This window comes from Protopterus annectens, chromosome 9.part0, assembly GCF_019279795.1.
Source record: "Protopterus annectens isolate FY-2018-M chromosome 9.part0, PAN1.0, whole genome shotgun sequence".
Classification (NCBI taxonomy): Eukaryota; Metazoa; Chordata; order Ceratodontiformes; family Protopteridae; genus Protopterus; species Protopterus annectens.
The window spans coordinates 18,357,575-18,384,873 of record NC_056743.1 but is presented as its reverse complement, the minus strand read 5'-3'; the positions used below and the strand labels follow the sequence as shown (position 1 = coordinate 18,384,873).

The window sequence follows — 27,299 nt, the reverse complement described above, 5'->3', positions numbered from 1 at the left end:
TTTTTGACAAGTGTACAAACACTTAACTTGAATGTACAGGGTCTTCTCGTCAAGCAAATCAAGGGAATAAATAAGTGCACATATTGTAACAAAGCTTGGTCCCTATTCTCAGGTTGCTGATGAGTGACCTCTGCCTCACATATTCAACAGATTCTATACTCAGAAGTACTACACAACCACAAGTCCATTGATGGCATAAACATCCATTTAAGAGATTTTTTTTGCAACATAAGTAGAACATCATGGATGGATAGATATGTATCACAGAGAATTCCATATTTTTAGAATATTCTTCCACTCAGGATCATAGGAGGTTATTAGTGTATTCGCCCTGAGGGCCTTAGAAGCCTAGCCAAGAGTTTAGCTCATGTTTAGACAAGTCAGCACCCAATGCCCCTCTCCAGCAGGGACATAGGTGGAATCCCAGGGGTATATTTCATTTTCCTATCCAGTTATCCAGGTTGGGCTTAAAAAAGGGGTAAAAAGGTACTCTGCTTGATGTGGAGAAGGGAGTCTATTCCATAGATGGGGGGAGTCTCTGGGATGCAAATCTGTCCCTCCAACAAGTCTTGTTGATGTCACAGACCAGGTTGAAGCTCTGCGTGCAGGTTACTCAAGTGGAATTGACTTCTGGATATGCAGCAATCCCATCAAGGTGGGGTCCGAGATTACCTTGTATGCTAGACGGAGGTCACCTCTGAGGGAGTCTGTATGAAACTAAGTAGAAGGCTAGGGATTTTAGCCTGTCTGTGTATGTCAGATGTTTGAGGCCCTGGATTCTCCTGGGGAAGGACCTCTGTGGTCTCTCCAGCTGCTGCATGTGCTTTACAGGTACATGCCAAAAGGATTGTTGTACTCTGTGATGGGACTTATAAGGGAAGAATACAGGGATGTTGTGCCCTCCATATCTCTGGATGAGATATCCTTACTTATGAGGTGGGCCATGAAAAATCTTTTTGTGCAACGGAAGCAATATGGTGGTCAAAATTCAGGTTGCTATCAACCTGGGTGCCCAAATCTGTCATGACTGAGTGCTTAGGATGTTATTAATATGGGCCCACTCTTGTTTGGCATCTACTTTTCCGAAGTACAAGCAAACACAGGAGGGTTATGGCTGACAAAGTTTGCAGATGACTGCAAACTGGGCGCTATAGTAGAAAACACATCTGACACAGATATCCTTCAGAAGGGTCTCACAGAAACGGATAACTGGTGCCAGAGCCACGGCCTGAAGTTAAATGCCAAAAAATGCATAGTCATACCCTTTGGGAAAAACAAGGTTACCCCTAGCTACCAAATAGGTGGCAATCCACTGAGCACAGAAGAAGTTATCAGGGACCTGGGGACCCAGGTTGATAGTAGTCTGTCATTCGACACCCATGTAGCTAAAGTAGTTAGGAAGACCTTCTACATTGCCCACCTTATCATGAAGGGATTCTCATCTAGATCAAGGGAGGTCATAGTCTCCCTTTACTCATCACTCATCAGACCAATGATTGAGTACAATGCCCCATTCGGGATGTATCTGACCCGACACTTGCAGCAGCTGGAGAGGCCACAAAAGTTCCTCACCAAAAGGATAAAGGGTCTCAAAAATCTGTCCTATGCTGCCCGACTGAAAGAACTCCAGCTCTATTCAGTCACTTACCGCTTGCTCAGAGGTGACCTTTGCCTAACATACAAGGCCATGTCAAACCCAGATTTGATGAATATGCTTCACCTCAAAAATCTAGATCCATCAGAGCCACAAGGCGGAGACTTAAACCTCGACACGGCTATTAATAGGACGTGCTGGAGGGATAGATTCATCACCCAAAGACTCCCTATGCTGTGGAACAAAATCCCGGTACATGTGAGGCAGAGCACCTCGCTGGCCTTGTTCAAGAGAAATCTTGACCAATGGATGGGAGATCGCAGATATACCCCAGGGATTACCTCAGTGTCACTGCTCAACAGAGGCACAGCAAAATAATGGGTATAGTTCCCCATACTAAAGGGGTGGCGTAAGCCACAAAACGATGGGCTAGGCTTGTAAATGCCCTCGGGCAGATAGCCTAGTATGAACCTATGAACCTATGGTAATCTTTGGGGATGTCACTCTCCCCAGAGAGGATGATACATTTTTTGATATTCAGCTTGAGGCCATATTTTTGGCACCAGTCATTTGTCTGAGTTGGGACCCTTTTGGAGGATGTCCACATCACTAGGGGAATTGATGACACCACCCAGCTTGCAGTCATCTGCAAACTTGGTCAGCCATAGCCCACTGGTTTTGGCCTGCACCTCAGAAAAGTAAATCCCAAATAACAGAGGCCTCAAGGACCGTTCCCTGGGGTACACTGCTTGTTACGGGTTTACTACTTGAGGTAGTATCCCTGTTTTGACTAGGTAGGTGAGCCAGTTTGCTACCCATCTTGTAACATATAGATTGATGCCTAGTTGAGAGAGTTCATCTATTATGCCCGAGTGGGGAATAGTGTCAAAGGTTTTGGCCAGGTCAAGGTAGGCGGTGTGAACAGTCTTCCCCTTATCCATGAATTTGGTGACCGTCTCAAAGAAGTCAACCATGTTTAGCAAACATGACCTCCCCTTGAAGCCAAACTGTGTGGGATCAAGAGTTTGGAGGTTGTCAATGTCCTTGTTATTGAGGTCCATGATAATCCATTCCATGGCCTTGTAGATTAGGCTAGTTAAGATGATGGGTCTATAATTTCCCGGATCAGTGGACGCTCCACTTTTGTGTGACGGGATGACAGTGGCTCTCCTCCACTCAGCTTGGATGAAGCCAGTACTCAGGCTTTGGATGAATAGGGTGCCTAATCGTGCTGCAAGTTCCTGCCTGAGTTCACGTAGGATGCAGCCTGGGATGTTATCAGGTCCAATGGAGTCTGCATTTTTTGCCTTTGAGAAAGTAGTGTTGACCTGTTCCTAGATGTAAAGGGAAGGGGGCAGGTACTGGGGATGTCTTGATTAATTGATAGGGGGCAGTAGAGGGGTAAAGTTTTCGCTGAATCTGTCAGCCAGCAAGTTTGCTACAGTATATCTATTGCATTTGTGTATGTGGTGTCCCTGACCACCAGTTTTGAACAGATCTGTCTGCTTCCTTTGAGCTTGCAGACGTGTGGAGAAGGCCTTATGACTTTGTCTAGTAGATGTAGCCAATCTGGGCTTGATGTTTGCTTTGGAGGATTTCACTAGTGCTCTTATTTGCTTGTTCAAGCTAAGGAGACATTGCTTCCAATTGGGCACCTGCTCCTTGGTCAGCATTTTTTTTCCTTTTGTTAGAGTTTTATTGCAGATGTCCACCAGATAGGTTTACTCTTCCTTGTGGAAGATGATTTAGTCCTGTCTGGTATTCCTGATTCCATGCATGTATATAAATGCTGATATATTGCTTCGGTGTAGATTTGGACATTGGTGCCAGTTCCTACAGAGGGGGAGAGGGCTGTGAAGCTTGTTTATACTATCCCTCTGGAGGCTGTTGTCAGCTTTGGAGAAGTTTTTTTGTCTGATCCTAGCTAGAGGGGGGTTGGAGGAGATGGTGACTTTGAAAGTAACCATTTTGTGGTCAGATCTTACAAGGGAGGATGATGCTGCAGTGGTTACTCATGTTGGTTAATACCAAGTCCAAGATATTATCACCCTTTGTGGGGGTATCGACTAGCTGATCCAAGGCATTTGCATTGACAGGCCAAGGAATCTCTGGGCATTTGTGCTCTGGCATGAGTAGTTCTTCCAATCTATGTTTGGGAAGTTAGTCACCCAGAAACAGGATAGAGGGTTGAATCCTGATAGATTTGAACAGGTCCAAATAGGTGGATTGGGCATCTTGAGTCAGATTTGGGGGCCGTTAACTAGGTAACTTTTGAATTAGGGTTATGTCAGTTAACTGCACTTGGAGAGTCTCCTGTGACTCATACTGTTTGACCAGCCTGGAAGTGTCTTAAAGCAAAGTGCTTTGCTTACTCTTCATCAGACATTACATGGATGAATGGATAGGAAACCACAAATTCATCCCTATAATAGTACACTTGGCACTTAGGGAAAGGGTTATCATGTAAATGTGCCTGCTGTGGGTTATTTATACTTGCATTACAAGGCCTGAATATATGAGATGGGAATGCTTCTAAAGATACTTCAGTGTCAACAGCCTAGCAAGAAACAGTGAAATTATAAAAGCCATTAAGTATGCCATTATCAAATAGTGGCAACTATATAAATAAATAAGCAACAAGTAATGAAAGTCATGAAATGCCTCAGCTGAATCGTTCAGCCTTGTATCTCCAAAACGTGGATTGTTATATCTCATGTGGAATAAATGGGCAAAATGGGAAACACTTGTAAACAAATTATAGGAAGCTCAAAGCATGATTTAAATGTGTCAACTGGAACTTATAAAAAGTAGTTTGGCTGATATTACATGGGATATTATTAAAAAAATTAAGAACAATGTCGAAATACTTTGGCTGAATTAGTATGATTCAATATTATTCAATATAGATTTTGTTTAAAAAATGAAAACGTATTTTATTTGTTAAGTATGAACATCTGTTTGCCATTACTGACTGATTATAATTCTCACTAAGCTATAAGAAAATGTACGAGGGACATGTCAAAAATAAGATCTAAAAATCAAAAACTTTCTGCAAAAACGGGGATAGTTCTGAGTTGTGCACAAATGATACCCAACTACAGATTTTAAATATGTATGTGTAAGTATAGACCTAGAGCTCTCTAAAGGCAAGTCTTCCGCTGTCTCTCTCTCTCTCTCTATATATATATATATATATATATATATATATATATATATATATATATATATATATATATCTGTATTTATGTATAAATATAGAAAAAGAGATGGAAATAAACACATCCACACACTAACTTATAGACAGCATGCGTGTGTCTGTTTATATCTACACATTATATATCCTATTAGTAACTTACTTTGCTTTCTTTCTGCCCTTCCCCAAGTCCCCCCCCCCCCCCCGTGTTATAATTGTATTCTGAAAACCAGTCAAATAATACCAAGTCTTAGACAACCTGTTAAAAAAAAAAACACAATTGTCTGGCCCAAAATAGGGAAAATTGTTATTACTCTTGCTTGATAAAAAATGAGTAGAACTGGTTTTGCTTCAATGTGCACTTTATAAGACTCTAATTCTGGTCACTACTACAATCACAAACCCATGGCGCATGAAGGTGGGATGTCACATTAACAGTGTCAGTCATCTGGAGCCAATGTTTGTTTATTTTATTTAATTATTTACTTTATATTTGTTTACCCAGATAGTCTGACTGGACAACATGCCCTTTGTCAACGGAAGTCCAGGGAGAAAAGCTCCACACAGAGAAATACAAAAGAAAAAACATAATTAAGAAAATACTTGATAGAGAAGTTTACAAATAGTCGCCTAGGTGAGGCAGTATCAATAAAACAAGATATACAGTTGGACGTAGTGTATAGGTTTACAGAGATTGATAGCAGCAAATATGTACAACTGAAGATACAACTGGACTAAAATGTACTTGGTATACAAGCTGACAGAAAATAACATTGAGTTATATTTACACAAGTTTTATTGGTTAACAGAATTCCCACATGGGAATCTATAAGTTAATAATAAGAATACTTAAATCAACAGTGAAGTCAAGTGTAGTGTTACTATGAAAGATCATCTAAGAGGAGTGGGAGAGAGGTTGTACCACCAGTGGCTAGTCTTGCCACTGTTGTTCTGTTGTACCATGCTCAAAGCTATGTGCAGTCCACCTACAGCATGTCTTTGGAATGTGGCAGGAAACTAGAGCACAGGATGGAAATGCGGACTCCTTATGATAGGCACCCCCAGGCAAGACTGGAACGTCTTGCTGTGAGGCAGCATTTCTACCTGACGAACCACTGTGCTGAAGAATACATTTACAGGATCGATACAGTACCTAGTAATCAGATAAAGAAGACCCCACAGTACTTGGAACCAGAAATACCAGGCTGGGTTCCAGGTAGGAGATTGTCCTGTATGGGAAGAAACACTCAAACTGCTTCAAACAGAAAACAGGAGAAGAAAGGTCAAGGTGATGGCTAAAGGAAAAAAGGAACTCCTCGTAACAGTAGAAAGATTGTGACCACTGAAATAAGTAATCACACCACCAAGAACCATCCAAAATGTCAGTAGTAGGAAGTGATCAGAAAAGGGGAGACCAGGCCACAAGGAATGAGAAATGACTTGTAAACTGCATGAGGAGGTGATGATAACAATGAAGGACAAGGACATGTGGAGCCAGAAAATCTTTAAATTGTACTAGTCAATAAATGGAAAGGTGTAAAACTTAAATCATAAGGGAGCAGGAAGAGACTATGAGCTGTGGTTCAGTAAAGATCAACAAAAGATGTGCCATAATGAAACGAGAAACAACGAAAAAGCCATGCCAAACATCAAAACAACGGAGACTATGCAACTCAAAATCCATAGCAAATGGAAACTGCACCAGGCAACGAAGGCAGAAAACCGATCCTAAAAGGGAAAAACAGACCGTATGAATTGCTGACACAGAGAAAAACTTCCATACTTGACACATTAGATGGATGCAAATCTGATGTGTTCTAAACTCAACATATCCAAGAATGACATCTGGAATTACACCCAACATCACTCAGAGGGGATCCATAAACCACACCAACCAGGCAATCCAGAAATCATACTAGAAGTAAGTACATGCTGAACAGCTCTGCAGCATTTAGAAGAAAACATAATAGTATACAAACTCATAAGTAAGACTCACTGTGCTGCAAAGGACACTTGGGAAATTCTAACTACTACAGCTAATGAGCATAATGCACAGTGCTACTGTACACCAAAAACATATCTGGGCACAACTGAGAGAGGTTATGGGTGAGTCGAAGTTATTCTCCAAATCAGCAAACTGTATTTTTCAGCTGGAGAACAGAAGGTCTACATCAGTACTGTCATTTTGGTCATTATGTTGCAAAAATGTGCTAATTCTCTATACTTCTAATACAAAATGTCTATGTGATTGCATGAACAATGTGTCCCTTCCCCCAAATATTTTGCTAACCATTGTATGATATGGTTCACAACTATGCACACTACCTGCTGAAGATCACTTTCTTAGTTAGAACAACGCAGTCTACTATCAAATAAGTGATCACTAAAAAACTTAACCTCAGTAAAGAAAAAATGTAGGTAGCAGGGCTCTCAATGGTAGCAATGCATAATCAGTAACATTTCATGAATAAGCAAGAACATATTAAACAAATGCAGGATCTCATTTCGTTGCATGACCACACTTACTTCAACATCTTTTGGTTGAAGAATGAATCTGACAGATGTTTCACTGCTTAAAGTGCTCCAAGGTCAAGATCTGTACAGTTTTCAGCAGAGCCAATGTAGTAATAAGCAGTTTTTCTATCGCAGTTTGACTCAAACACAGCTATGGGCACCCCAAGATGTTTATATTTTACACTGCTTATTATCATTTAAGCAAGCAAACCCTGTATATGCAAGCTTTTACCAGCATACATGTATTAGTTGTAGAATAAAAACTTTAAGTGATTACTTAAACTGGTGCATCTCCTTCTGAAAGTGCAGTAGCACTTTGCAAAGCCCATCTTGCTTCTGTTTGTTTTTAAACTGACACCTCATTTAGTGAACGAGTCTGCTATGCTGAAAGTACTTTATTCTGCTATGGCATTTTTACATTAAAATTCGCGAAAGGGACTGAATTCCCTTTTACAACTTTCATACTGATAAAAAGAATTTTTTCTAACAAAAACAGAAAAGTGTTAAAGGGACTTGATACAAGACGTACATACAAAATGGGTCCTGCTGAAGCATTTGTGAAAGTGACTGTGTACTTTCAGAAGGGCGCACGCAATTGTAAACAAATGCACAAATTTCATAGTGATTAGGATGAGCTTGATAAAATGTTTTCCTTTGCTAACAGGTAGTGATCAGATGACAGCTCTTCTCTATTACTTCTAGGTCTCTTTTCCAAAAATTTACAGTAAGAATGCGACACTGATTTTGTACAGATTGCTTACTAAAGATGATGCTGTGGGTGACATTACTTTACTTCAAAAGATATCCACATTTACATTCATAAAAATAAAAATGTTTCAGAAGAGTGCCCACCAGTCAACAAATTTAAAAAGCTATGTCCTTTTCTTTGCATTCAGTGACCAGAGAATAACTATAATGTGCTACATTTCATTAAAATATTTCTAGTCATGTAAAATAAAGCATATCACAACCACATGCAATTTACTGCAGCATCTGATGTTAGGCAAAGGAGGTGGTTATAAAGTAATTAATTCTGTCTCCCACTCTCTAATATGTATATATATATATATATATATATATATATATATGTGTGTGTGTGTGTGTGTGTGTGTGTAGTGTGTGTGAAGCATCAAGACTATAAAACAAGACCAAATAGGCTGATTGTAACTCACACTAGTCGAATGCATCAGTATCTACTCAGTTATGTTAAAACATTATTTTCTTATAAAATACAAAATGTATCTAAATACAAAAATCACTGAACCCACAGACATTGCCAACATACTGGCAGACAGGTTCAGTGCAAATTTCTCCCCTCCCTCCCCCCCAAAAGGAGAAATATCTATCCCACCAGAGTCTAGCCTCCCAAACATCTCAGATGCCCAGGTGAGAGCTGCTCTCTCTAAAGCAAAAAACACAGCATCAATGGGACCCGACGGTGTCCCCGGCTGTGTGCTACACTAACTCAATGAGGAACTAAACCCACACATAAGGCTGCTGTTTAATCTTAGCCTTACTACAGGATATGTACCCAAAGAATGGCGTGACGGCAACTGTGGTCCCACTCCACAAAGGCGGTGCTTCTACGGACCCTGGAAATTACCGCCCCATAAGCTTGACGAGCCTGGTCTGCAAAGCTATGGAGAGGATCATAATGGAACTCATAAATAAAGACATTGGGGACCTACAGACACTGGATCCTACCCAATTTAGCTTTGTCAAGGGCAGATCCTGCTTCTTGAACTTGGTCGACTTTTTCGAAACAGTCACTAAGGCCATTGATGAGGGTAAGGCAGTTCACACAGCCTACCTTGACCTAGCAAAAGCGTTGACACAATACCCCACTCGGGCATCATAGAAAAGCTCACCAGCTTAGATGTAAACCCATATGTCACAAGATGGGTTGCAAACTGGCTCAAGGACAGAACACACAGGGTTAGAGTTGTTGGTGCCATGTCAGACTCTAAGCCGGTCACGAACGGTGTCCCACAGGGCTCAGTCCTGGGCCCCCTCTTGTTCGGCATTTATTTTTCTGAAGTGCAGGCAAACATAGGGGATTGTGGCTGACAAAATTTGCAGATGACTGCAAACTGGGCACCATAATTGACACTCCATCAGACACAGACATCCTCCAGAGAGGTCTCATAGAAATGGATAACTGGTGCCAGAGCCATGGCCTTAAGCTAAATGCCAAAAAATGTATAGTCATACCCTTTGGGAAAAACAAGGTAACCCCTAATTACCACAAAGGTGGTAATCCATTAAACACGGAAGAAGTTATCAGGGACCTGGGGACCCAAGTTGACAGTAACCTCTCTTTTGACACTCACTGCCAAAGTGGTTAGGAAGACCTTCTACATTGCCCACCTGATCATGAAGGGATTCACATCCAGATCAGAAGAGGTCATTGTACCCCTGTACTCTTAACTTATCAGACCAATGATTGAGTACAACGCCCCATTCAGAATGTACCTTACCCGACACCTGCAGCAGTTGGAAAGACCCCAAAAGTTCCTCACCAAAAGGATAAAGGGGCTCAAACATATGTCATACGATATACTAGGAAAGTAGCACAAAAAACAACTAAAACCAAAGAGAGAGTCAACTGAGAAACCCACAAATTCCCAAAAAACACAAAGTGTTAAAAGAAGCAGTTAGCAAGCCAAGAGTTGTAAACCACAAATTTATAAATTGAAACCGTTTAATAATCAATGTTAGTTTTGCAAAGACAATGTTCAAACTGTCAGAATGTTATTGTTGCAAATCTTTATTATTGGTCACTATTAAACGTTTATCTTGGTGCATTCAACTTTGTGGTTTACTGCTTCTGTGTGCCTTTCTAACCGATATGTCATACGATGCCCGACTGAAGAAACTCCAGCTCTATTCAGTTGCATACCGTCTGCTCAGAGGTGATCTGTGCCTGACATACAAGGCCATGTCCAACCCGGAATTAATGGACATGCTCCACCTCAAAAAATCCAAATCCACCAGAGCCACGAGAGCAAGAGACTTAAACCTCAACACGGATATAAATAGGACGTGCTGGAGGGACAGATTCATCACCCAGAGACTCCCTACACTATGGAATAGAATCCCAGTCCTTGTGAGGCAGAGCCCCTCACTGACTCTGTTCAAGAGAAATCTTGACGAGTGGATGAGAGATCGTAGGTTTACCCCGGGAATCATCTCTGTATCGCTGCTGGACAGAGGCACAGCAAACTAATGGGTATAGTATTCTCATCCTAAGGGGTGGTGAAAGCCACACACACACTCTGGCTAGGCTTATAAATGCCCTAGGGCAGATAGCCTAGTATGAACCTATGAACCTATCTATATAAATGCATTCAGTACTGTAGAACAATGGTTTTTAAACCGCTGCCTCCTGCTAAAGCCCCAAAACACTAAACTTTTACTGTTCACCCCAACCTGAAAGTCCACCCTAATAAATTTTTCTCACATCTAATAATGGCACTCTCCTATCTCCTGAACCTACCACCAAACTTCTAGGAATAACAATAGATAGCAACCTTAACTTCGATACTCATATAAACAGCACAGTAAAAACAATCAACAAAAAAATTAGGGTCCCTCTATAGAATCAAACCCTTTCTTACTCCAGTAGCCAGGACCACTATAGCCAGAACTCACTTAATCTCCACTGTACTCTATGCTTCACCTATCTATACTAACCTTTCTAAGAACAACCTAAATAAACTGGCAATCTCCTGTAATATTGCCAGATTTGCAACTGCCTCTCCTTTTAGAACACATCACTTTCTTAATCTAAAGCAATTCGGATGGCTTGAATTTCCAAACCAAGTTCAATTTCTGTCCAGTCCTTAAATACCAGCCTGCCATACTTTATGTATTTCTGCCAGTTTTATGAGTTTTTAGCATCATACCTTTTTACCATTTTTGCCTTTCTAAACCAAGAATACTAACCTCTCTATTAATGAGCATTTTTTTTTTTTTTTTTTATTAAACTTTTTTTCATACTAAGTGCCTGTATGTTGATTCTCGACTTATAGTTTGTTGTTCCAGGAAGTAGTAGCCGTTTGATCTGCAACCATTTGGTTTATTTTAAGCTATGAAATAGTTTCTTTCCTTGTCGTTTCAGAGTGAAATCTCTTTTCCACAAAGGTTATCGATGTTGGGGTTGATTCTTTTAGTAGTAGTATTGGTTGTGGAGGTCTTTACGCTGTGTAGAAAAATCTGCGTTCAGATTCTACTGTAAGGTGTTCAGAGGTAGAATTCGATAATGAGGATATTAGTCGGTTGTCCTAGACCTGTTTTTCCGTTACTTCAGACACCTTTCCCTGTTGTCTGGACAATAGTTTGCCTCAATTTGCAAGTACTTCTTCCTACACAGGTTTTTCATTGTAGTCTTTGAAAAAGTAGTTGTCTGTTTTATCACTTTACCTGGCTCAGACTTCCTTCTGACACATACTGATGTTCATTGTACTGTTCACTGTTGCATTCATCATTTGTGGGATATTCTGCCTGCCACAAGTCCAACAGCCAGCCTAACATTCATGGGTGTACCTTCCCCTCCCGTTTACCACATATAATTTGCAGTACAATAGAGCATCGGCTAATAGCATCTGTAGAAATTTCGTGCTAACTGTGCGTAATTGCAGTATTGTCAGTCAGTTGGCTGACCCATTTCCAAAGGAAAGAAAAGTACCTCCTAGAGGAATTAAGGTGGTGTTTTTCTTAGTGCTGTAATTGGCAGTCTCATGTTTGATAGTGGCTGATTTGAATATTGTTGGTAAATTCAATAACTGTATTGATTCTGAAGAAGCAAGGTCCCCTCAAAAGTTTTTATTCTTATTGCCTCTCCTGCCTTGGCCTACAGCACAGTGTGGGTGCTTGTCCACATTGTCATATTCACCCAAAAGGACAAGAGCTAAATATTTCTGGGAGTTTGCATCTCATAAGGAGGGCATATGTCTGGTCTGGAACAGCTGAGGCATCAGCCAAGGTTTCTGGGAGCAAACCTCCAGAAAAGAAACATGACAATAAATGTCATGATATAAAATATCAGGAGACCAAGGACAGTGTGTCACATGGCTTGGGTTTTCCTTAATCCAGCAGCTTTGGACTCAGTGAGTCACCTTCACTGCCCCCATCTTCAGACTGTGTTGGCCAAGGCCTCTTGAGTGAACACTGTGCAGGCTACATTGCCATTGCCTCTATATGCCCTCCCCAGACAGATGACAAGTTTTTTTTTTTTTATTCCATGGGAGCCTCTCTGTCAGAGCATTGTTTTCTTGTTATCAAGGGTTGAGTCCAAACAGTCTTCATTTGTCAGGAAGTTCTCAGTGTCTAAGTGGAGAGCCTGGTCATTCACCCATTCACCAAGTTCTCCAAAGTGGCTTTTTTTAGATCTAGGAGGCTTAAGACACTAAAAGCCAAACTGGTAGCCATGAGTTTACCACAACCAAAGTTGAGCAGTGCCTTATAGGTTCATAGATTGGTACTAGGCTAACTGCCCTTGTGGGCCATTTTTGGCCTGGCCAATTACCCCATGTGAGAATCAAACCCTGCACCTTGTGTTTGTGAGGTAAACACCTTGACCATTATGCCAACCTCCCACTCTTTCATTCCTTTCACTTTCCAGGCTTTCTCTCAATGACTTCTGCTAGCTTAGGATTTCCTGTCATTGCTGAAGTTGAAGCAGCATGCTGTGGAGGTACCTTAGTTGTTTGTGCACCCTTCTGAAATAAGGGTGGCACCTCCTTTGGAGGATTCAGACACCCCCGATTCTGATTCAGATGGATTGCCCTGTGTGAGTCTCTTCTTTTGCTTCTCTCCAATATAGATCTGACACTGATGTTATCTTATTTTCTGCCCCTCCATGAAAGGATTTCATCTTTGGGGACATCCTTCATAAGGAGAAGGAGATGTACTAGTGGAAGTTTAAGTAGTTAGAGGCCCAGCTCAAATACAGAGCCTCCATGGTTCTGCATGAGACTTGGTCTCTTGCTGTTCATCCTTTTATGAATGGCTTGGAGTATGTGGTTGTTGTTGCATCTATGGGGCTGGAATCCCTCCCTTCTGCTCTCCCTTTGCACCAGTACCTCTTTCATGTCAAAGTAGTGACAAAGTTGTCCCTGAATTAAGCTGTCTCCTTACCCATGTTTTTCCTGACCATCTCAACAAGGAGAGGAACCTTGCTTTTCTTGGAGGTTCACAGCTTAGATTTTACCTCTACAAGACAAAAGAATTTAGGAAAAACTGACCAGCTGTTGGTGTCCCTGGCTAGGGGCAGAGAAGGGAAACTGTTAATAAGCAAACACTGGAAATGGCTTGCACATTACCTTACTCTCCCCACTTGGTCAGTTCAAAACTAAGCTCAAACGCCACCTGGAACAAACTGGATATGTCACTGTATCAAGCCTGGTTAACCTGTCTCTGGAATGTGTAAATCTGCTAGGTAACCTACTATGTATTTTTATCCGATTCTCTCGCTGAATAACACTGCCTGACTATTTGTTATGTTTGCTCTTCTAATCACTAAAAATATTCTATATGTAATTTGTATATTCTGCCCATTTAATCTCTGTAAATAATATATTTGTTTGTAATATGTGACATGTTATGATGATTTGTTATTCCATGGAGCTTTCCTCCCCGGGCCTCCGCTGAAAATGGACATGCATCCAGTCGGACTATCCCAGTCAACAAATGTAAAATAAAAATAATAAAATTTCTCCAGCTTAATATAGCCCATAAAACCCTTTACCAACCCACCAACACTCCAGTACTCACTGGCATCATTACCCCTTACAACAGTCTTAAGAATGTATGCTCTTCAAACAAAATACTTATCAATACTTGCAAAGCCAACAACTTGGCAGGAGACTCCCTTTTCTCTAATGCTGTTGGAAAGCACTGGAATCTTTTACCCACTGAACTCATATCTCTGTCTTCATTAACTCTATTAAACATAAGCTAAAACTGTTCATCCATACCCACTGGCTATATGCCCCTGTACTAACCTTGACTAACTTGCCTCCCTTACACTAATGAATACTCCTCACCTTTATAGACTTACTCTTAAGATAGCAAAGACTATGACTTGACAGTTCATATATATATGTATATAGTAACATCTCTTGTATAATTACCTATTATTATTTGAGTTATGCTTATGATGAGTACTGTACTTTATATTACCAACAGCTGTTTAACTTTGGACTGTTGCAACTTTTTATATTGTATCTGCCTTGGAGCTTATCTCCCCATATTTTTTGTATATGTCTTGGCGTCTACTGAAAATGGACATGTATCCAGTTAGACTAGCCCGGTCAATAAATGTAAAATAAAAAATAAAGTAAATATAAACAACCTCAACAAAACAAAAGCAAATTCTATTAAACGGGACAGAACACTTGCACTACTGAATCTGCTGATAAACATTCTACCGGAACTTCAACAATCAAAAAGAATATGCAAAGGAGACTCACTAAATCAAAACTGAACATTGGCAGAATAGGAGAACTGCAGAGGTAAAGTCCATTCAAATGACAAGCCCAGCTTTAACAAAAAAATGTGGTTACGTAGTTGCAGAGGAGAAACAGAGGCTGTCTATTACACCATTTATTGAATGCTGAATGATCAGATTACATGCACATTCAAAAGCATTCACAGTAAGTCTCTCCAGCCCCTGTTAATAGAGAAAAAAAAAAAACATAAGGTGGTCCACAACCAGACTGCTAATAATATTTAAAAGAAGTAACGAGATACTTACTGGAAAAAGTCTTAGAAGAGCACTGGGAATGAGAGGACTTGCTTTCCGCTGATAAGCACATTAATTACCAGAACTTCAAAAGAAAAAAAGTAAAAGGACAATTAGTAAATCAAGATTAAACACTAGCAAAACAGCAGCAATGGGAGAGCATGCATATGATATATCACCCATGATAGTCACTCAGCAAATGATGTCTGATGTATTTAGTGCATATGTTTCAGCTGCTGCAGTCTAATTGAACAGTGTTCAGTTGGCAAGCTGAATTTTAACAGAAAGTAGTGGCTATATGCATGTAGAGAGATAACAGAAAAAGGAGTTGCAGATTACAGCATTTACGGAATGCTGAATGACCAGACTACGTGCACATTTAAAAGCTCTTAATGCTAAGCGTGTACAGCACTTGTTAATAAACTAGTGTGTTCCAAAGCAGATTCATGATATTTAAACGCAATAATGCCAACACGTGAGGAAAAAAAATTAAACAAACCTTCCTCTTAGAAGGTCCATACAAAGGAGAGGAATTGCTTCATAAAAAGGATTAAGTTCAGCAACTGATCACTGAAAAAAATTCCTGCTCCCAAGGGTGTTTTATGGACACAATAAGGAGGGCAAAAAGAAGGGAGGTGTTCATAATTATAAAAAGGGCGTTACATGGGCAAAAACATCCAAGAGGGTGTGTTTTTAAGGTACAGTGCTTGAAAACTGATGGGCGACTTGTCGGAGTTAGGCAAGAATGCGAGACCCAATCTTTTAGAAATGTGGCTAGCTGTACTGCTAGCAGTACAACCTCCATGATCAAAAACATGAAATTGAATGCACCCGACTATCTGAATCATTCATTTATGTGGTTAGATGGACAAACGGGAGAAAAATGCATCAGAAAGCAGCAAACATTCAGATAACCCAGTATTTGTCCCATTCACTTGGTTTACTAATATCTGTAACTCTTTACGTAAGCCTTTAGTGAATCCCACAGGACAATGTCAGTTATTTCACCATTCATGTTTATTTCTAGGAAATTTTTTTATCTCTAACATGCCAATGCTTGAATCCCTTTATTTTATTAATGTACGCTGGTAATCTTCTGTGATGTCTTAGAGTGTCAGTTTTTAAAATAAAAATGATCGCATTATGGTCCGATAATGGACATGAAGCTATTGAAACTTCTCTGATATCTGATAGACTTGTTTTTGGACAAAAATGTTGTCAATATTTGTGTTCCATATCTATATGAATAATTGGTAATTGAATTGAGTTTGTTTTCCTTAGCTCGTATATGACCTTTAAATTCATTAGATTTGCAAAATTCATTGTGTTTGGCTGAAGATGTGATTCTCTGAATCTTTGTCTCATAAAATACAATTAAAATCACCAGCTATTAGGGCTTCACCTTTCATGCAATAGGCTGTAGTGTCCAGGTAATTTTTTTGCATCTTTAATTCCAACCCCTGGAATCAAGTAAGAGTTTGCCAATATAACAATGCTTAACACACCATTTTTATCAACATGGGTGTCTTTGACTTTAGGCATTACTGATGAGTTTTTCCAAAGCTGAGTGTGCCTCTCTTAGCTCGAAAGCCAGAACCTGCTAAAACCAAATAATTCTTTAATGAAAGTTTATTTACATTTTTATTAATTGTGTTTCCTGTAGAAATTCTATGAGATTTAATTGCAAGTATTTGAACAGACTCCCCCTCTGTTCTGGATTATTTCAATCCATAGATATTCTTTTAGAATCGGACATTTAAACGAGACAAAACACAAGTAAACAGAACTTACATACTTTATATATACCAATATGAAATCTTCAGCTATTGACAAAACTTATGAAACAAATAAAAAAGTTGCCTAATGTTTGACTTTCTGCCCATGGAGCAGAGGGACGAAGACCTGACTTGGATACAGAAAAATTGGGCATTTAAGAAACTAACTGGAGCCAGTGTCATTTAGTGTCGATACTGCCTTATCCCTTCTGGGAGTAGAGAAGCAGTTTGGCATGCTGCTCTACTGTAGTACAGCTACAGTACTCCAGTAGTTTGTGTGCCACTGTTCGTGCTGTGAAAGGTGGGTGTGCCAAGTAGCCTCCTCTGTAAATGCAGGCATTTATTTCTTGTAACACTTATTTGTCAGGTTGGTGTTTGCGGCTGTGCTTATTAGGTGCTACAAGTTATTTAGGGGAAATGGGCATACAGCAGATGTCTGGCTGTCTTAAATGACATCCCCCTCCCTGCCCTCATCTCTTGCTGGGAAGAGTAGATGGACCGAGACATGCTTTCTCCTTGGCATGTGTAGGGGAGGAATGAGTACAAATGCTTGTTACTGCATGTACCTCACCAGACACCTGCAGCAGCTGGCGAGACCACAGAGGTTTCTCACCAAGAAAATACAAGGCCTCCATGCCATGACTTGCATGCATAGACTGAGAGCCCTGCTACTGAACTGTGCATCTTATAAGGTGACTTGTGCCTGGCCTATAGGGCAGCCTCTGACCTTGTTCTGATATGCTGCACATCCGTAAGGCAAGTGGCACAAGAGTCGCTCACTCTAGGTATCTGAACCTAGCCCGTGACATTAATAGAGCTTGCTGGAGGGACAGATACATCAGTCAGAAATTGCTCCTTATTAGGCTCATAGGTAGGTACTAGGCTATTGGCCGTAGGGCCTATACAAGCCTAGCCAAAAATGTACCCTGGCTTTCGCCACCCAAGAAAATTATTTTCCTGTGCCCCTGTCAAGCAGAACCACAGAAGTGATCCCAGGGGTGAATTTTCTATTCCCCATCCAATCATCAAGATTTTTCTTGAAGAGTGTTAATGAGGAGCTCTGTTTGACATAGGTAGTCTGTTCCAGAGTATGGGAAGTCTTTGGGACAGGAATCTATCCTTCCAGTATGTTCTGTTTATTGTGGTGACAAGGTTTAGGTCCCTAGAGCGTGTAGCTCTGAGGGATTGGGATTTCTTTAAGTGGAGCATATCTAACAGCTCTGGGTTTGACATAGCTTTGTATGTTAGGCAGAGATCACCTCTGAGTAGGCGATATGCGATGGAGTAAAGCTGGAGTTTTTTGAGACCGTCAGCGTAAGGCATCTTTGAGGCCAGTAATCCTCTTTGTGAGGTATTTTTGCGGCCTTTCCAGTTGTTGTAGATGTCTTGTGAGGTACATACCAAAAGGGGCGTTGTACTCTATAATGGGTCTAATGAGTGATGAGTAGAGGGGAACAATGACATCTTTTTTTCTGGATGAGAAACCTTTTGTGATGAGGTGTGCCACGTAGAAGGATTTCCTGACCACTTTGGCAATGTGATTATCAAAGGAGAGACTACTATCCAGCTGTGTCCCAAGGTCTCTTATTACACTTTTGGTGTTAAGTAGACTACCGCCTATGTGGTAGTTCATGGGTGCAGAATTTTTACCAAAGGGTATGACAGTGCACTTTTTGGCATTGAGCTTGAGACCATGTCTTTGACACCAGGCATCTGTTTCAGTGTCCACATCGTTAGGAGTTTCAATTATGGCTCCTAGTTTGCAGCCATCTATGAATTTAGTTAGCCAAAGACCTTCTGTGTTAGCCTGTACTTCAGAGAAGTAGATACCAAACAGGAGAGGACCCAGGACTGAACCCTGTGGTACTCCACTTGTCACTGGTCTGAAGTCTGATTTGGAGTCTGCTACTTTCACAGTGTGGGTTCTTTCAGTAAGCCAGTTGGCATCCCATCTTGTGGCATAGGGTTTTATACCTAGTATAGTGAGTTTATCTATAATTCCAGAGTGGGGGATGGTGTTGAATGCTTTGGCGAGAACTAGATAGGCTGTGTGAACCACCTTACCCTCATCTATGGCTTTGGTGACTACTTCAAAGAAGTCTATCAGGTTTAGGAGACATGATCTGCCTTTTACAAACCCAAACTGTGTGGGGTCCAGTGTTTGGAGATCTCAAATGTCTTTGAGTTCCATGATACGTTCCATGGCCTTGCAGACTAGGCTCGTCAGGCTAATGGGGCAGTAGTTCCCAGGGTCTGTTGTGGCCCCCCTTTGTGGAGTGGGATAACTGTCGCGGTGCGCCATTCAATGGGCACAAAGCCTGAGGTGAGGCTATGTTTGAACATGGTACTTAGGTGGGGTGCCAGTTCATTCTGTAGTTCATGTAGAAGGCAGCCTGGGATGATGTCAGGTCCCATGGATGCTGTGTTATTGGCTTTGGAGAGTGAAGTTTTTACCTGTGCAGCTGTGATTACAGGAACTTTGCATTCTTCCGGTATAAAGATGGGCCCTTTAGGGGGTGAGAGGGGGGGTAAAGTTGGCACTGAACCCATCTGCCAGGATGTTGGCAATATCAGTTGGTTCTGTATATTTAGTGTCATTGTGATGTAACTCAGAGCAGTTCTGAGGTTGCCATTGAGATTTTTGACAGCTATAGAATGCTTTGTGGTTGCCTTTAGAATCAGTGGCAATTTTGTTTTCATAACTAGGTTTGGAGGATTTTATGAGGCTGACCAACGAGGAGCTGACCTCTGGTGTGGAACACCGGTCACCCATGTTAGTGATGACAAGGTCTAGGATATTGCTGCCTCTGGTGGGGGTGTGGATAAGTTGATCCAAAGCGTTGGAATTGATGATTTCCAGAAAATGTTGAGCAAAAGAGTTGGTACATGAGTAGTTTTCCCAATTAATGGTAGGGTAGTTGAAATCACCCATTATTAGAGTGTTGGGTTGTACCTTTAATTTTTTCCAGTGTATCAAGAAAAGAAGAATGGGAATCCTGGGGCATGGTGGTGGTGGGGGGGGTCTGTAGCAAGCTACAGTCTGGATTGCAGTTTTGCCCAGAGTTAGTTGAACTTGGATAATCTCGGATGTATTATGCTGAGCAACTAGCTTGGAGGTGTGGATATCCTTAATGAATATGGACACGCCTCCACATTTAGTGTTTCGGTCCGGGTTTGGTGGCCGAAAGATGTGGTATGAATTATAGCCTGGTAATGCAGGGGTGCTCTCTGGAGCTTTGAACCAGATCTGTGTCTGCACAGATGTCAGTGTTCTCCATTTTAAGGAGTGTCTCGAGTGAGTGCATTTTGAGGTTTAGACTTCTAGCATTGAGTAGCATTACCCTCAGATTTTGCTTGCTTGTACCTGTTACGGTGGTGAATTTGTCATTTGAACCTTGCGTAAAAAAGGCACTATAGGGGTGGCAAGAGCCTTTGCCAGTATCCGGAATCCCAAGGGCGACAGGTACAGGCCATCTCTGGCAAAGCAGCGTGGTCTGTCGATCATGTAATCCCAAGCAGACAGATACTGGATTCCCATACAATAACACCAGAAGCTTAGCCAATTGTTAAAGTCAATCATTTTGTCCTTGTACTGTGGTGTCATTCTGGGTGATGGCAGGATGCTGCTCAGGACTAGGGTCATACCGGCCTGGGCTACAAGATCAGAGAGCTCCTTCATGTCTCTTTTCTAGTAGTCCAGGGAGGTAAGTCTCAGGTCATTCACACCAACATGGACAATGACAGTGTCATATTTGTACTTGTTGTGGAGTGACCTGAGTGCGTGCGTTATGTGACGGATCCTGGCACCTGACAGGCAGCTGACAGTAACTTTTTCCTTGTTTAGCCTGGTGAGTGGAACATCAGTGTGCCTGACTGTAGAGTCACCTATGACTAGAGTGTTGGGTACGTTATGCCTTATGGGCTGTAGTTGAGTGGCACACTGAGTATGTGGACTGTGTGTCATTTGGGTTGTGTTGGGGGGTGGCGGTTGCTTGCATTTTTGCTTTGGAGGTCTCTGTTTGGGCAGATTAGTACAGAGAGCCTCCGTGAATGTAGGTGTGTGTTTTGTGGTTCTATGTGTGTTTTGGTGGTGTAGGTTTTGAGGGACTATATGATGAGTGTGGTGTGGTGCAAGTGTTTACATTCTCCTCTTGACTCTGTAGGCCTGTCTTTGGTAAAGCGAGCTTTGCTTCCAGTTTGGCTATATAAGTGCATCTCTCACAGGTCATAGTGTTGGGTGGTAGGAGGAGAGGTTCGTCTGTGTACATGAGGCAATTGCTGCATTGTCCCAAGATGCCCAGATTCATCAGGTAGACAGGAGAAAACACCGGTAGCTGACCTTTAAGACCTGCCTGAATAGGTGCTTATTTATTAAGTACTAAAAACTGTTTTCCTCTAGACAAGTGAGGAAAGTTGAGTGCTGTAGTAATTTGTAAGTTATTTAGTGCTTACAATGAGTTCTGAACAAGTGCTGAGATCAAAGAAACCGATGAGTACTAAAACTAAAAAGCTGGCTAGTTGCAAGGGAAATTTTGAAAAACAGACTTTATGGTGCCAGAAATAGTTTAACCCCAGTTAAGTGTGTGGGGGGGGGGATTAGGAGCTCACAAACAGTCCTGGACACAGCAAATCCGGATCTGACCTGTCACAGGAAAGGGGGGAAGCAAGCTTAGAATTTTTTTTCCAGTAAAGTGGAAATGGAGAAAGCTGGAACAGAAGTGAATGCATTTTCCGGTTAGGGGTCACCACAGCGGATCACCTGTCCGCTCATGATTGGCAGTGGAGTTTTACAGTGTCGAGTTGCCAGCCCAGTACCCAACCTTCCACAGAAGGCACACACTCACACCTAGGGCCAATTTAGAGTGTCCAATCTGCCTACTGCATGTCTTTGGGATGTGGAAGGAAACCGGAGTACCCAGAGGAAACCCACTTGACCACAGGGAGGACATGCAGGCTCTGCACAGAAGGCACCCCAACTGAGGATCGAACCGGAGAACCTCTTGCTGTGAGGTGACCATGCTAACCACTGCACCACCATGGCTGCCCTATGAACTGGAAGTTTATTCCAGAGTAGGAGCAATTTCATCTGTCAGAAATTGCTCCTACTCTGGAATAAACTTCCAGTTCATGTGTAGCAGAGCTCCTCTCTGACCCTGTTCAAGTGCAGCCTAGACAAATGGATGGGAGAGAGCAAATTCATTCCCATTGTGGTACCCATGTCCCTCATGGACAGGGGGTGGTCTGTGTTTGTCATAGACTCTCTGCGAATTATGTCCATTTGACCCAGGAATTTTGAGGCAACTCGGATTTACTGTGGCTAGGCTTGTAAGGGCTGTAGGGCCACTAGCTTAGTAACTTCCTGTGAACTTATGAATGCACATAGATTTGAAGGGACCAATGATCAGGTAATGGAAACAGAACATATAAAAAGGATATGATTTACTGCTTTGCTGATCCTCCATGCATAATGTAGTGCAGATGTGTACAGGCTGCTTACCACAGTGTAAGCAATTTGAGAAGTGGACATTTGAACAGTATAGCTGCCATCTCACCGTACCCTTGTTATAGATTGATTGCATTAAGCAGTCAAGGAAGCCTTGTTTGCAGCATCTTAAGTGATGCTGCATTTATGGAAAATTTCCAGTTCATCTTTTTTTTTTTTTCCTTTTAAACTTACCTACTTCATTAGGAAAACATACTGGACCTGATCATCACCAACATGGGGACTCTATGGTCCAGACCAGAAGTGTATCCCTCACTGGTAAGATCAGACCATAAATTAATCTCACTGGATATTCACATCCCGACCCCACCCCCTGCCCAGTAAACCACAGTGAAAAACTTCTCTAAAGCAAATTTCACACTCCTCAAAACTGAGGTGGAATCCATCAAAGCCCCCGGGCCTGTGGAAAATACGGCCCAGACCGCAGAATCCTTTATAAACGCATTCTATGAACACCTTCAGGAATGCATGGATCATGCAATCCCAAATAAAACCAAGACCCAATCCTCCAAAGGCAGACGTCCTTAGAAGGAGGAAACTACTACATGATAGAGCAAAATCCCAAAAAGGGAAGGCATCTCTGATCAGTATTAGCAAAAATCTACGGGCACTCATAAAATCGGCTAAGGCCAGCTTCGAGAGAAAAATTGCACAGGACACTAAGGATAACAACAAGGCTTTCTTTAGTTATGTTAGGAACCTGGGTGGGAATTCCCAGATATGCTCAGAATTAGTCCAGAATGACAAAAAATACACTGAACCCACAGACATTGCCAACATCCTAGCTGACCGGTTCAGTGCAAACCCCCCCCCCCACCACCACCACCAAAAGGGCAAATATTTATCCCAGCAGAGTGCTGCTCCCCTGACATCTCATATGCTCAGGTAAGAGCCGTCCTCTCCAAAGCAAAAAACACAGCATCATTGGGACCAGATGGTGTCCCGGGCTGCGTCCTACATGAACTCCAAGAAGAGCTAAACCCAAGCATAAAACTACTGTTCAATCTCAGCCTTACTACAGAATATGTACCCAAAGAGTGGCGTACAGCAAGAGTGGTCCCTTTCCACAAAGGTGGTGCCTCAACGGATCCTGGAAACTATCACCCCATAAGCCTGACTAGCTTAGTCTGCAAAGCTATGGAAAGGATCATCATGGACCGCATAAATAAAGATATTGGGGACCTACTGACACTGGATCCTACCCAGTTCGGCTTTAAGAGCAGATCCTGCCTCTTAAACCTGGTCGATTTCTTTGAAACAGTCACCGAGGCCATTGACGAGGGGAAGGTGGTCCACACAGCCTACCTGGACCTCGCAAAAGCCTTCGATACAATACCCCACTCGGGCATTATAGATAAGCTCACCAGCTTAAATATAAACCCCTATGTCACTAGATGGGTTGCAAACTGGCTCAAGGACAGAACCCACATGGTTAGAATTGCTGGAGCCATGTCAGACTCCAAACCAGTTACAAGTGGCGTCCCACAAGGCTCAGTCCTGGGACCTCTCTTATTCGGTATATATTTCTCGAAGGTACAGACCAACACGGAAGGACTGTGGCTGACCAAGTTCGCAGATGACTGCAAACTGGGCGCCATAATCGACTCTACAGCCAACACAAGCATCCTCCAAAAGGGCCTCATAGAAACAGACAACTGGTGCCAGAGCCATGGCCTCAAGCTAAACGCCAAAAAGTGTATAGTCATCCCCTTTGGCAAAAACAAAGTGCCCACAAATTACCACATAGGTGGTAATCCAGTAAGTACAGAAGAAGTAATCAGGGACCTGGGGACCCAAGTTGATAGCAATCTCTCATTTGACAACCACGTGGCCAAAGTGGTTAGAAAAACATTTTATGTAGACCACCTAATCATCTAGATCAGGGGAGGTCATCGTGCCTCTTTACTCATCCCTCATCAGGCCCATAATTGAGTACAATGCCCCTTTTGGGATGTACCTTACCAGACACCTGCAGCAACTGGAAAGACCCCAAAAGTACCTCACCAAGAGGATCAAAGGGCTCAAACAGATGCCATATGCTGCCCGGTTAAAGAAACTCCAGCTCTACTCGGTGGCATACTGCCTGCTCAGAGGCGATCTATGCCTGACGTATAAAGCCATGTCCAACCCGGAATTAATGGACATGCTGCACCTCAGAAAATCCAAATCCCATCGAGCTACGCGCTCGAGAGACTTGAACTTCAGCACTGAAATAAATAGGACACGCTGGAGGGACAGATTCATAACCCAGAGGCTCCCTTCACTCTGGAATAAAATCCCAGTCCAGGTTAGGCAGAGTCCCTCATTGACTCTCTTCAAGAGGAATCTTGATGAGTGGATAGGAGATCGTAGGTTTACCCCAGGTATCACTTCTGTGTCACTGTTAGACAGAGGCACAGTATACTAACCTCGAAAAAGGGCATAGCAAAATTAATTTAAAATGGGTGGCGAAAGCCAAGCACACTCTGGGCTAGGTTTATAAATTCCCTAGGGCACACAGCCCAGTATGAACCTATGAACCTATTATACTATGTTCTTCAGTGTCTGGTAAAATCAGAATTTTGAGAGAATCTGACATAGTTTTGGTGTTTGCCCTATGAGGTGTAATTTTGCATTAAGCAGTCAAGGAAGCCTTTTTTGCAGCATCTTCAGTGATGCTGCATTTATGGAAAATTTATTTTCTGTAAGACCCAACAGAGGCATTCATTTCCTTTATGTTCAGTAGTGGCTACAGTTCATCTGTCAGTTTGATGAACATTTTCAGATCGCAGTTGGTACTCAATGCCAAGCAAACACATTAATGAAAAATATTTACTGCCTGTGTCCCCCGTTGTCCAGTAGTTATTATATTTTTATATATTTTATTATTATTATTATTATTATTATTATTATTATATTATTTATTATATTTTATGGTGTTTTTACTGTGGTAAGGTAATTTTTATTTTTCAGGGTCTGGTCACACTAAGTAGTTCTTAGGTTGAACTTGTAAAATATTTTAACTTTTCATGGAACTTTTTTTCTGCATTTTGTTGTAGCAAAAATTCTTAAATTCTAAATCTAAAAATTCTTAACTTTGAAAGCGAGAGTTTACATATGCACTTACAAAAGCTGTGTGGAATAGATGGTTAAAACCCAAACTAAGATGTGGGTGAATTCAGTTAGTGAATCATTAGCCTGTAAGAGCTCAGCTGGGTGGACGGGAGTAAGTTTCCACTGCCATTCCTGAGGGAAGGAAGGTGGTTCTGGCTCAGATTCAGTACAAAGATGACACTTGGAAGGGAGTGTAATAGGTGTTCACGTACTGGTCTTAAAGGCCGAAGAACCCACTGTCAGTACTGCATTCACACTAAACCATCGAGTAAGATTTGGCATGTCAATACAGGTTTACCCTTAGTAGGTGGTGATTGCAGAGGTTGGGGGGTGACTCCAGAGACAGATGGAGGGTAGACCACCTCCCAGGACCAATAAGCTGTCGTACTCTTTACTGCCAGAGTCTTGTTGGGAATGGAGTTGATCAGGATTCCTGTCTGGGAATAAATGATTCACAGGGATTTGTCTTAGACCATGTGTGCCAAGTTCTACCTCCAGAATGAGTAGGCCAGTTGGGTGCAGGCAGAAGAGCAGTTAGCATTGTGTGTGTGTGTGTGGGGGGGGGGTCATAAGTATATTGTACTAAGGTGCACACAGGGGATTTTTGTTAATTTCAATCCTCTGAATTTTGGCTTGAAGAACTGAAGACACTATGTAGGAATAATAGGTATCTGAGGGTTTACAATTTCTGACTAGTAGAAAACACTAATAAGGTGTTTACAAACTGTTGACTTACTGTGGAATGCCACCTTGGTGCTTCCGTGTAAAGAGACCATTGGCCTAGCGGGACTAACCCAATCAGCAAAGTATAATTAAATGTGATATCCTCAAATTTGTACTAGTTTGGTAAGTATATTTTGCACAGTACTTTATTGTCGGAGACTTTTTAGCAAGTAGCAATATAATTTTTTGATTGAGTAATTCTTTGTATGACCGTGCACTAGATAGCTTATTTTACAATACTGTTTGGATTTGTGTTCTTTTGAGTAACACACTGATCCACTGGTTAGTATTGCTACTTCACAGTGTTCGTTCTCCTTTTTGGTGGAATTTGCATATCCTTAGTGTATCCACTTGAGTTTTTTTCCTGTTTGTCCTGCAAAGTCTGAAGGATGTGTGGAATGAGTGAAATTGGTGGTGGTAGAAATTGCCCATAGGGTGTTTGTGTGCATACTGTATCTCCTACAGTAGATAGGCACCACGGACTTATTTGTAGTACATTTATTACTGCATCGTGTATAACATTTTTTGCTTATAGTTTTTCACTTTGCTTTACTTGTTGACATTTAACTACTGTTGTAATGGCTATCGAGAATTCATAAGTGATTGTTAACCATTACTAGTTAACGTCTTTGCTTTACTTGTTGACATTTAACTACTGTTGTAATGGCAATCGAGAATTCATAAGTGATTGTTAACCATTACTAGTTAACGTACAAATGCGTTACTTTCACTTTTATAGTGACAAGATAACATCAGAGTTGGTATCCAAAATTGGAGACAAGAACTGGAAGATCCGTAAAGAAGGTTTGGATGAGTTGACTGGCATTATTAATGAGGCCAAGTTCATATTGCCAAATATTGGAGAGCTTCCCCCAGCACTCAAGGGACGTCTTGGAGACTCTAATAAGATTTTGGTATGTTACTGAATACAGGTGTAAATATAAACTGTCTTGTACGTTCATTGATTTGCATCTGATTTTAATGGCTTTTAAATGGTCTGTCTCCCCTATTTGGATTCTCACTTCTTAATATTTGTACCTCCATACTGTAAACCTAACGAGTCTGATTCTTGTACATTTCATTTGATTTACTTTATCCAGAAAAGTCAGAGGCAGTTAGACATGCTGCTTGACTAGTGGTTTTTCAATTTTGTTTGGTCA

At 41.6% G+C, this 27,299-nt stretch overlaps 1 protein-coding gene across 1 annotated transcript in view; it reads left to right on the top strand.

Annotated features, from left to right (window-relative positions):
- CKAP5 (cytoskeleton associated protein 5) overlaps nucleotides 1-27,299 on the top strand; it is a 4,315,141-nt gene that overhangs the window by 2,700,912 nt on the left and 1,586,930 nt on the right. The window contains exon 20 of the mRNA XM_044084803.1: nucleotides 26,879-27,053. Within this exon, the coding sequence (XP_043940738.1) occupies nucleotides 26,879-27,053 (175 nt within the window). The remainder of the gene's footprint in view (nucleotides 1-26,878; nucleotides 27,054-27,299) is intronic.